This window comes from Pleurodeles waltl, chromosome 10 (assembly GCF_031143425.1).
Source record: "Pleurodeles waltl isolate 20211129_DDA chromosome 10, aPleWal1.hap1.20221129, whole genome shotgun sequence".
Lineage (NCBI taxonomy): Eukaryota > Metazoa > Chordata > Amphibia > Caudata > Salamandridae > Pleurodeles > Pleurodeles waltl.
Window position 1 is genome coordinate 836,962,780 of NC_090449.1, and position 13,097 is coordinate 836,975,876.

The window sequence follows — 13,097 nt, forward strand, 5'->3', positions numbered from 1 at the left end:
GTGCCTAGAAGATGCTGGAACCCCTTCCACTGTGGCAATCAGGAAAAACGATCATTGAGGACTTTCTGTGAAACATTACTGTTTTTGCAACCTCAACATCGTGGAGGTACTGAAAACTAGGCCTGGGAGGAATTCATGCAATTTCACTTCATGGAATCATGTGGTGTTAGATAAAATCTCTGTGCGACTCTGAAATACCACCAGTGTGCTGAAAATGCATGTTGTGCTGCATGCGCTATGATTTTAGCCCCAATAGCACATTCCATGCTAAAACATTAGCTTGAACGGTACCATACTATTTTCAAGTTGATTTTGCTATTGCTCAAGTAGGAAATCTTCTCAGGAAGCAGCCCTATGAATGCTTACAACCCCTTGTGTTTGTAAAATCTCACCTAATTCTTTTTAGCGACTGCAATTTGCGCAAGGAGATGGCAAATCTCCCTTGAGCCCACTAGTAAGCAATACTCTTCCACTCACCACCAGGAAAGACAATCTTGTCTCTATCTCTTGTACTCGCGGCCAGGCCATGTCCATTGAAAATGGATCCCATAGGCCTCCATGACTTTGGTTCTCTCATACATGCAATGCATGCACCAGGAGGCCTTATACACAATATGCACAACATGAACTTGGATTGTATCAGTGCATTGAAGCAGAACTTTGCATGAGTGAACCAGTAGCCTCCACTTCAGTAGCACAGATAAAAAGGCCTGGTCACTACGGATTCACAAAACACTGCATGCTACCACCACCGCTTTATGTGTTCAACCTGACAAACACACATTAGATTAGCATGAGGCTAGGGCCAAAATCAAAAACCATGATATCAGATAGACGCAGTCTGGCACTCAGTGCAGGGAAACAAAACTGTACACCATGGTGTGGACATTCACGTCCTGCCAAAGTAGTTGAAGACACAAGTTCATCCTTAGCTTTTTTCCTTCAAGACTATAGAATTGTTCAGCTCACAATATCTGTGACTGTACTTGTTCTCAACACCGGTAATAAAAACTGAGGAGTGCCTGGAAGATGCTGGTATCCCTTTCACTGTGGGACCTTTTACCCCTGAGATCTGTTAAAAATACAGCAGATAGTCTTCTCTCCAAAACAAAAAAGATGGAATACTTCTCTCCAGCTCTAAGATCTTTTAACTGGCTCCCAATATATACAATATGTATTCTTACTAATTTGCTAATACAACTCTTTAAATAACTCAGGAATTAAACATTCTAGGAAAAAAACAGAAACTTTGGGAACAAAGAAATGCTCTCCCTGAAAACACTAACATTTTAAAATTTGCAACACCATCCCACCAGTGCAGCCAATGAAAATTACATACAATGCCTCTAAGAAGGGGGTGAAAGAGCTCTTAGTAGATAATGCATGTAGTAGCAAACAGAACATTTCTAAATTTTGAAATATGAAAGAATGCATCTATTAAGACGGCATCAGTCACATTGGTTACTAATTTAATATGGAAAACAACATGTGCAAATTCTCCTCATGATTTGTTGCTGTCACATTATACTCCTTCCTTCTAAACTAGGTTGCAAGATTATTACTGGGTATATATATATATATATGTATGGACATATCTGTATTATTTTCGTATTATTCAATCAATTTGTTAGTATACACAGACCCTGTCTGATTGTGTCAGATAATAATTATTTATGAATCCAATTTATTTTTTCTTATTATGCCATTATTCCTGTTTCAACTTTATTTGTGGCCTTTACCCATAGCCACACAAGAATTTGACAATGATAATGTAAATGTTACTAATAATGTCATTTAAAAGTCAGAACACAGGAAAGAGGCGATTGTAGTAATACAAATACTCACCTAAGCTCGCTTACAAAGAATAACGGATGTTGGAGTTACACACCACAAACACCTATCACATGTCCAATAGTCTGCACGTTCGGCCCTTCATCTCCAAGTGCTGTAAACCACAGTCAAGAACCCACACATTCACAGAACACAAATACATATAAGGTAATTTGCAGATGTAGACAGGAACAACGTAGGAGCTAACAGAGGATCACATACCAAAACACAATGTGACACTGTGTAGCATAACATTTATAGTATATTTATTTACACTGAGAGATTTATTGTTTCTCTGTGTGTGGTGTAAAGCGCTCTGACACCCTACACTGGGATAACTAGCACTAGAAAATAACTGTTAGACCTGACACCCTTGGGTGGTAGTTCCCCAGACGTTTTGCCTTGTCTTCTCCTGTTTTGCTGAATTTGATTTCGTTGACCATAGGGCTTTGCACTTTGCCACTGATAACAGTGCTAATGTGTGTGTTCAGTCACTAAAACATGACAAAATTGGCTTACACCTAATTGTCACATTTTACTTACTAATACGTCCCTAGTAAAAAGCTGCTACATGTACCAAGAGTCTGTAATTTAAATGCTACAAGTGAGCCTGCAGCAAACATTGTACCACCCTTGTATGAAGCTATGTTAAATATGTCTCAGGCCTGCCATTGTAGCCCGTGGACAGTTTTAAACTGCCAATTTGACCTTGCAAAATAACCCCCATGCCAGGCTCAAAATCCCTTTTCAATACACATCACCCCTAAGTTAGGCTGTATCCAGAAGCCAGAAGCCAGGACAGGGTGCAATGGTTTTAAAAAGCTGGACATGTACTTTTAAGATTTACATGTCCTGATAGTGAAAAACTCATAAATTCATTTTTTACTACTATGAGGCCTACCTCTCCCATGGGATAACATAGGGTTACATTATCATATTTATTAAGGGATAACCTTTGTTTGGGAGCAGGTACAAATTTCATGTTTGGTGCCTAATAAAATGTAAAATACTATCCTCTTTAATTGTGAAGTCAGATTTTAAGTCACAATGCTGAAAATGACACTTTAAGGAAGTTGTTTTTTTTGTCCTAACTATTTGGTGCTAGTAGCCTTTTTCCTGATCATATGACTAGGTAAAGTTGGTAGTTGGCCTTTGTGCATTCCTCACAGACATCCACACAAAAGAGGAATTGAGTGTTAGCAGGAAGGCAATCCAAACAGGATGGGGGTGAGCTGTGCACAGTCCCATTTGCACTTCAGAGACACTGCCTCAGCATACACACACAAAACTTCACACTAGCCTATTATGCTTCCAGACATTCTAGGAGGAAGGAAATTCCAGACACTTCTTTGGGGGTGGACTCCAGATGTTTCTTCTACTTGAAAGCTGGCACCAGGCATAAAACTAGGACCTTCCGACCTACTCTTGAGAACACTCTTGGACCTGTGAACACTACAGAAGATGGATTTCCCTGCTGCCTGAGGATTTCCCAGTTGCTTGAAGCCTGCCCAACTGTCTGAGAGGAAGACTGGACCTGCTCCCTTCATCCCAGGCTACCTGAGTGACTCCAATGCCTAGTTATCTGGCTCCCTGTTCTGAGCTACAGGGACGCAACAAGCTTTAAAGGCTTCTCTGAAGCTGCCCAGATGACCAGAGGCCAGCTGCCTGAGCCCTGTTGATCTCTGCTGGAGTGAATTCCTCATCCTCAAGCGTTTCCTCCCAGACCCCAAATCATTGGGATGGCATCAGGCGGGTTCCTCCTGGAAAAAAACAGGAGAAATCTTGCAGTTTTGGTCTGTTCATGACCATAAACTGGCCTATTCGTGCAAAAATCTTGCCACTCATGCTGACCTCCAACACGGAGCTCTGGTGAACTTGACTTGCCACGCTACATCAAGTTCCAACGACAACTGACAATGCAAGATCTGAACTTCCCACTACAGCATCAACAGCCCGCAGTGACCGCCAAAGTGAAGCTCCAGCAATGATCATCTAAGACGCCCAACAGCATCTTCAGACTATAACAATGAATGTCTGTGATTCCCAGCCTGCTCTTCATGCTACAGTAACTACCTTTGGTAACACTCTCCCTGCTTCTCCCTCCCCCACCGCAAATTGGACTCTTCGCGCCGAAGGGCTGAGAAGGTAACTTTTTCAGCGGGACTAACCTGGTCCTGTATCTGCCCCATACCTCATCATGGTAGGCCTGAAATTGTGACTTTCACCCGGTCTAAAATAACAGATACACATGAGTGGCACTTTGTGCTATTAGGAGTTATACTTACATTACATCTTTGAACTTGCATATCTCCAGTTCTCCAGATTGGATTTTTGTCATTTTGGTGTCTATTTATGACATTTTACTAAATTTTTCTAAATTGTTATTGCTTAAGTGCTACATAAATGCATTACACATTGCCTCCAAGTTAAAACTGCCTGCTTTTTGACAGATCAATTTAGTCACTTTTCACTTTCTGTGGTTCATTATGACAAGGGTTGTGGCTATTGCTTGAGTAGGGCTTCACTCCCCAACCAACAACTCAATTTCCCAAAAGAACTAAATAAAAATAAATTAAATTATTAGTGTAATTACTCATGCACACAGATGCACCTTGTATTCTTACCTTGCATGCATATCTTTTACATGGGGGTGTTGAACAAATTCAAAAACCTGCCTCCAAGTCATTGTTTCTCTAAAGGGCTTGTGAAATGGTAAGGTGTGCCTTTGTTTCCTCCAATTGCATTGGCATACAGATGTTAGGCTCCTCCGAGCCAGGATGACGCTTGAACTAAAGAAACGCTGGTGGCCCTTTAAATCGGGCCTTTGTGCCTAGCTGGAAGAGAAAATAAGAAAGCCCACACACTGTCTAAATGTAGGCAACTTGTCGGTGCTTCTGAATTGAGTCCAGGTGTTGGAAAATGACACCAGGATAAATTCAGCGTTTTTCACTTAGTCTAGAAATAGGTGTCTGAATGGGATCCAGCATGATCCCCGTACTTTCAAGCACTGATCGTGACACAGTGACACAAAGAGAACATTTGGGAAGGCGATAGTGATATATACATTTCTGTAAGATCATTATGTAAGACTCACCATGGCTCATGTAAGATAGGTGTATTTTCAATCTTTTCAAGAAGATGATTAGAGATTCAGCCCTTCCGATGTTACTGGTAGTGCATTCTAGACTGTGAGAGCAACATTTGGGAAGGTTTGAGTAGCTGCTTGCTGGATGAATGGGACAAAGGAACTCTTCTCATATCACACTGTATGGAGAACTCCTTTACCATATCAGTAGACACTATCAAGTTTTTATAACCCTAAACAAAAGCTTTTTTTTGTTCATATATTGATTTTGGGGGTATACACTTTGTTGAGTAATTGTTACCTCTTCTTTGTCAATAGAATTTATAGTTGAATACCCTTTCTAGCTCTACTTAAGCTGAATCAAACAGCTGTAATTTCTGTACGTTCCTGAAGACCTGGCTCTTCCATCAGCTGTGGTGATCTCACAGCCACTAGACCAGTGCTTTGCCCCCTACAGATGCAAGTCATGCTTTATAGGAGCCTTTAACAAAACTTTGCTTACATACTTTGAATCTGGGTACCAAAATGCTCATCTTCACTGTCTGAAGGTTATAAGACTTTATTTAGCATTGACCTCTTGGCTCTATATGATCAAAAGTCAGGAGCTTCAATGTTCCTCAATGTAATTTGGCTATAGGGACTATGGGAACTTGTTCACTACAACACAAAGACTCACCATGGCTTTGTACAGTGCTCCCACTCCACCTAAAAAATTGATGAGCCACTGCTGCTAAAGTCACCACTGCAGCGACACCCCCCAATTTTGAGATCAGATTCAATCTCTGCCAATTGTCATTCCTGAAAAATGCGATCCCTGTGGCTTCCTGCAGTGCAGAGCGCCATGCACAGTAGAGAAACAGGGGGCTGGAAGGTATCGCTTAGTATCATTGACATCTGAGAGTATTATCATTGAGACAAGCAATTTTGCACTTTATATGACTACAGCCACAATGTAGTGAGCGGTTGTTAAAAAACAGATAATCGTGAGCTCATTCTGCTGCACACCTTATCATGGATTCATAGTTTTTCTCTCTGCTTCTTACTTTTCAGAGGATAAAGTGTGGACAACTCTATACCATACCCTGGAGCTGCAGTCCTCGGTAGTAGGCTCAAGCCTGAAAAAGCCATCTGTACTACGGCTTAACTATAGTTCCTCCATGGATCAAATTTTTGCCATCACCAGCAGTGCGGAGTATTGTGAACAATACATCTCATATAATTGTAGGATGTCAAGGATATTGAACAATCCAGGTAGGTCCTGTATTGGTTTAAAACATTATTTTATTACTTTTGATTATGGCATCCCGAAAATATCTGTTTTGTTCCTCAAGGTTGTTGACGGTGACCTTGACATGGGGCATTTGTATAATGGAGATAAGGGTTACAATAACAAAGCCGGATTTATAAAAAAAATGACCATTATTGTTAGTAGTACTAACCAGTAATGTACACTTATAATGCATATTTATACTCCATTTGCACTGAATTTGCGTAATTTTTTTAATGAAATTCGGCTAAAAACTAACTCCATATTTATATTTTGATATTCGACGTGTCTAATGTCAAAATATTGTAGTTTGCACCATTTTTTAGATGTGTGAACCATTTAGGCGTTCTCATCTAAAAAATGCTGCTAACCTCATAGTCCATATTTATCACTTGTGCTACAATGACGCACAGGTGGGAGGAGGGGCTACAAAATGGTGCAAAGCTTGCTTTGCACCATTATTTAATGCCTGGGTCAGACCAGGCGTTAAGGGACCTAGGGACCTATTTCCCTGGTTAAACACCATGGAATGGGTCCACAGGTACGCTCCTCAAGCCCCAGGAACACCCCCACCCACACCAGACGAACATCAGAGGATGGGGGACCCCACCCCAAGTAAGTAGGGTAAGTATAGGTAAGTTTTTCTTTTTAAATTAAAGTGCCATTGGGGGCCTAACTTGGGGCCACATGCATGGCACAGGGTGCAGTGGTCATTCCCAGGGAATACTGGTCCCCTGTGCTGGCCATTGGGGTGATGGGCATGACTCCTGTCTTTTCTAAGACAGGAGTCGTGTGGGATGGATGCTTTTGTGTCAGAAAATGATGCTAGGCTGGTTAGAGGCATTTTTTTTGGCTCTAACCAGCCTAATGTAATTTTTTGGTGCAAAACCCACTTCTCCCATACCGCCACCCCCACCTGGCTACCGTCATTTTTTTTTTAAGCTAGCCCACCCTTTGCACCGGCTTTCACCATTCCATAAATATGCGTTAGTGCAGTTTTGCATCTAAAAGTATAAATATGCCCCTTTGATTCCAGGCGGTAAATGGGGAGGGAGCTCTCTCAAAATCTGTACTGGTGCAAGAAAAGGGGAAAAAAGTTAGCAAGTACAAATACACTATTCCTGGACATGCATAGATGTATAAACATGTCAAATGTACATTTACATCTGTGAAAGTATAAACGTGAGGAGGGCAGGAAAGTTGTGACTGTCCATTACAACGTAGTACTCCTTACACTCTTTGCGAACACAAGCAAAATCATGCAATTACTCCGAGTTTAGGAATAAACCTACAGCACACAATATTTTTTGAGGAGAGCTATTATCAAGTTAGCTGTGGTAACATTAAAAAAGATTGGAAAAGAAGGCATTTGCTTTGGACATAGATAGAAATTTATAACAAATTACGTTTTCGATTAGTGAATGTCACGGTACTCGTCCTGGTTGGATTTTTTTATTTCTGTTACTTTCGGTTGTTAACAAGACATATATAAATTGTATTGTTTTTATACATTGCACCAAAATGAAAAGAAAAAACTATGAAGCAGTTCAAGCTTCAATCACACAACAAGCTCAGATACAATACATATTGCAGCAGGATTGACTTCTCACATACATACGAATACAAACAGCAATTGTGCAAGTTAAAAACACATACACAAATACACACACACCGTCTGCTACACTTCTTAATCAGTATGATCTAGTTCCTCACTAGGGGCTGACCCCTGGAGTAATGGAACAATAGGACAATCAGAGAGCACCGTTGCAAAGAGGGATGGAACCAGTGCTTTAAATGGGCAGTTACTGTTCGGTACTCAGGGCCTCATTTCCAAGAATCTGACACATCAGCTCCGATGCATCAGATTCCCTCTGCTGCCCTACGACCCATTAACAATGCCATGGATGCACTGTTTTTACAGTACAGGGCTCCATGGCTCACGTTTCACAAATGCATCAGAAATTCTGATGCATCTATGGTACTAAACTAATGCATTGCTGGACTGGCGTCAAAAACAGTATGCTTCTCCAACAATACAAGGAAGGCTTCCATAGAGAAAAGCCCTGTGACAGTTTAACGCCTGCTCTGGCACAGGCATAATGTGGCACAAGGCTTTACAAACGGATGCATTGGGCCCAATGCTTCAGTTTGTAAATATGGAGCAGTGTAAAGCACTGCTTGCGTCACTGTTGCATAAAAAAAAATGATGGAACTGTGGCGCAAAGGCCATGTAAATGAGGCCTTGAGTATCTCCACTTTTTTAATTCGAAAGGGAGAGTACGTATACTTTTTAGCTTGAAGAAAGCTTGCAGTCTTTTCCCATCCTGAGTGTGTGTGTGTGAGAGAGGAATGTAGAGAGAGAGCGTGTGGGTGTGCATACACGTCTGTGTATGAATGAAGGTGGTCTGTTTTATTGTGCTACCTCACCACATCTTCACACCGTCATTCGTACATACGCATTTCTGTGTACGCTCAGTCACCTACTCTCTCTCTACATTCCTGTCACACACACTCACTTGGACGGGTAAAGAGTGCAAGCTTCCTTTAAGCACAGGAAGAGTATCAATAGCACAAGTAATGAGTCCCTCAGACACATAACAATGACATAGCATTCAAAGAAGCAACGTAACACCTCATATGAACAGCAAAGGAGCATGACTGACTCCAGCAGTGCAAGCTTTCCTCCCGCAGTACATAGGTGCATACACAGTAACAGTCAGAGCTGTAAACACATACACCCCGCCTATTTCTTTGCTTTGCCAATCCATCGTGAAGAAGCCTGGCGCTAACTGTGGTCTAACTGCCCAGATGGAAGGCAAGTAGAGGGATTGCAGCAGGCGACATAGCGGAGCATTTGGCAAAGACAGGATCAGGCAGGCTCCGAGCACCATTACGGGGTAGAATGGGCCCTGGGAAGTATTCTGACAGGTTGAGTGACAGATAGATTAATTAATGAGCATACACAGAGCATGGTGGTTGTACATACAACATCAAGGACAACGACTCTCAAGGACGTAGAACTGTTGTAGCTCTAACCACAATCAGGAACAAAACACAGGTGTAGCACTGAAACTGCAACAATAGCTTCTCTGACTTACACCATGTACAGCACAGGCACACTTTGTAAACTTCCGCCATACGCACACAGAAATGACAATAGTAAAATGTGAAATATTTCTTACAAGCAGAGAACAGACACAGCACTGACTGCAGCAATGCAAATACTGCACAAGTACTGTTCTGACCACAGCAGCACAAACATACTTCATTCACATCAGAGACAAAACAGTTTGAGCTTGTTTACACGATCCACACAGGCAGCAAAAGGGCAGACTACACAAATACACACACATATGCAAACACCCACAAACAGTTACATATATAAACACATAAGAATTGGTCCCATCGTGTGACACCCAATATTGGCTCCCATCACACAGTCACCTGGTGAGGCGTCAATATCACAAGGTATTAGAGAAAATAAGCTGAAAACCAGTGTGAAAGAGCTGTAAACAGTGTTTTTCAGCTCCTTTTCTGAGGCTTTTAACTAACGATGTCCATTAATGGGTGTGGAAACACCCCAGGACATCGTAAGATCCTCAGCAAGCATTTGAATTTTTGTTTTTTAGAAGACGGGTTTGGGGGTGGGGGGGGGGTCAAATTTACCTCTTAGGTGCTTCTCTGCACGAGGTCATGCCCCCTAAGTGAGATTTTCCTTTAAGTTAGCAGGTCTGGTGGTGAGTAAGGAACCCTGCATGGACAGGCATTTGGGTGGAGTGGCGAGATCTCTGTTGATAAAGGGATGAAGTAAATACTGGATCCGTGGGCGGACCAGGTTTTTTGTAGCGTGGTTGGAGAAAGACAACAAGATGGTTAGGATCACGGAACACCACGGAAGGAACAGGAGAAGACAAATGTACACATTGCACAGACACCACAATAACAGGAGAAAGTGACCCCTCCACAAACACACACAACACACGCCGCATAAGACACTGACAGCAGAAAGGTAAACTCCTCTCCCGTGGTTGTAGCGCACCTACAGCTCTGAGTGCAAAAGTGTAAACTCCCTAACACACTCACACAACATAGGTACATGAATGAGCTGTAGGCAATCTTCCTTTCCAAATGGGAAAGGTACTGCTCTGACCTTGCCATTGCAGGCTTTCCTTAGAAACCAGCACAAATACAGAACTGACATCAGCAGGTCACTGTTCTGTTGCACCCAACACAAAGGACAGCGCTATAGACTGTGGTGTAAGCTTTCTGCAGAGGCACAATACAAATACAGGACTAACTGAAGTAGTATAACCTTAACTCAAACACACACACAAGCAACAGCAAAACATGTTACATAGTTACAAACACATACACACAAGTTCACTTGTCATCAGTTTGCAGGCCCACTGTTGTGCTTAATGAGAGAAGGGGCATGGAAAGGTGTAAATGCTTTCAGTACTATCAGAAGGCTAGACTACTAATGATAGCAGGGAATGAACTTGGTGCAGGGGGAATCAGCCAGTGATATGGGGATTGTTCAGACAATGATCAAGATGATATGAACTAATAACAGTAGTGATGCAAGGGAGAAATATTAAACAGACAGCGAGTGTGGTGTTGAAGACTTTGAAGAGGGACTGGGTGGTGTATATCAAGAATAATGACACTCTCAGGAAGGGTAAACAAGAGTTGAAAGCCCTGCATAAAAAGGTCCTCTGGTGCCTTTGAGACAGCAATCCTGTGGTGATTGACCTCACAAGGATTGTTTCTGAGGTCTGTCCGTCTGAAAGTCTGCCTTCACAAATAAATTGCTTTCCACCACAAAGTGGGGTTGAAGAACCACAAGGAGGGTGGAAAGCACACCTGCTGATTAACGGTATATGTGTCAACACTGTCCCCTTTTATTAATTTATGTTTTTTACTGTATTTGTAAAGCCCTACACTCATCCTCTGTGGGATCTCACAGCGCAAGATCGAAGACTACATTGCACCCTTTCACAAAATCCAAATATGAGGGGAATAGCCAGGTCTTCAAGCTCTTCTGAAACATGAGGAGGTCCGATGTCAGGCAGAGATCAATAGGCAAAGAGTGATGTAACTGCTTCTACATCCATATCACTGTCGCCAGTATATTGGGTTTAGTCATTAGCAAAAATATAGTCGTTTTTGACCAGCACATAATTACCATAGAGTACTGAGGTTGGGAACAAAACAATGTCACAAGTGCATTGAATGGGGTCTGTAATGCCAATTATATGATTCCTTCAGCTAGTTTGTGGCATGCCATTTGGTAAGGGCAGATGTAATATTTCAGACAATCAGTGGCGAATCATTTAGCAAAATGAAACGTAATGAGTTACAGCTGAGTGGATGAGAGAAAGCGAAGATGGACAAGTTCAATATGGGGGCTTTATGAACACACGTGCCTATGCTGAAGAAAAGTAGAACATTAAAAAAATGTGAATCTCTACATTTATTTTTTCAATGTTATATTGTATTTTGGTAATGTGAAGAGAAAGCTCCAATGAGGAATAAACTGAATATATGAAGAACATCTGTTCACCTCCTCGTTCCCTTACCCTCCTGTACATAAACACTTGGGTGAGCATTAGAAAATGCAGCTCTAGTGATGCTAACAGCAGTAGCAATTAACTTTCTAGCCACAATATAATGTGTACCACAAGTGCAATGCCAAATGACTTTGCATCACCTATCACCAAAACCCTGATAATGAATGCAAAGGTGGCGTAAGAGAGCAGGAATAGGGTAAATAGGCAAATATTTCACACTATTTCTGATCTGCAAAAGAAGCACTAGTGGCCTTTTCAAGAAATTCATGTGCCAAATGAATCCTAGCACAAACAATTGTCTAGCAGAATACCACATAATTTTTGCGAGTGGGATACCAAACTGCGATTGTTTTGCGACCACAATTGCTGTCACAACACAATCATACATGCAACTGTGGCTCGCAATTAGGAAGGAATGCCCTTGGAGCGCCCCTTCCTAACTGCAATTCGCAATATCTCTTTTGCAAGTCAGTATTTGCATGCTGGCTCTCAAAATAGGGATGGTACATTAGAAAATGACATTTTGCAGTTGCAAAAGACAAAGGGCCATATGTACGAACACTTTTTCCCATAGACACAGAATGGGTAAAAAACTTTGCTACATCTGGCCCAAAATTCGCCTTTTGCGACCACAAAATCGCATCGTGCCCATAGTGTAATGAACTTGAATGCCTGATTGGGAGGAACTGTTTAAAATTTGACATAATACATTAGAAACACATTGAATTGAATTGATGACTTATGTTGAATGTCATGCGTGTGTACAGAGTGTCGGTGAGTCAACTTTTTATGATGAATACTATCCTTATGCACACGCTATTCAGAATAGACTGTCGCATGACACTGTTCTTTATGACCTGTGCAGCCGTGTTCCCTCGCGAGACAATGTTAGCAGCACTTTCCGTGCATTGCTCTGTGGTGGGGCCCCAGCCTGTTTTATTGTGCTGCTCATGGTGATAATATTGCAATCTATCAACGGGGCGTGCGTGAGTTAGCCACCTGTGACGTGCAGTCAGCAGAACTGTGCCTTGAGTATGCACTCTCTTAGGTATGGATTGGTTGCAGGTAATTACCCTAGTGAGCCTTCTATTGTGCGTGCTCCATTATTTACTGGTGTCAGGATCCAGGAGTGCAGTGCATTTGTGCTTTCAACTGTGAAGAGGCGTAATGCTTCATGCTGAGTTTTGTACGAATGATCGTTTTCCATATTCTAAGATTGCCCTGGCTTCAGTGTGCTTTAGGTTTGACTGGGTGATTTTTCAGGGCGTACAGTTATACTCTGGTGCAGCAACCTATCTCAGTGGCACAGAAAAGGGACAGATCACATTGCAGTTCTTGTCACAGT

The 13,097-nt window shown here is 41.9% G+C and overlaps 1 protein-coding gene across 2 annotated transcripts in view; it reads left to right on the plus strand.

Annotated features, from left to right (window-relative positions):
* CNTNAP2 (contactin associated protein 2) overlaps positions 1 to 13,097 on the plus strand; it is a 2,759,350-nt gene that overhangs the window by 1,916,873 nt on the left and 829,380 nt on the right. For both annotated transcript variants that reach the window (XM_069211508.1, XM_069211509.1), the window contains exon 13: positions 5,966 to 6,166. In XM_069211508.1, coding sequence (XP_069067609.1) covers positions 5,966 to 6,166 — 201 coding nt within the window. The remainder of the gene's footprint in view (positions 1 to 5,965; positions 6,167 to 13,097) is intronic.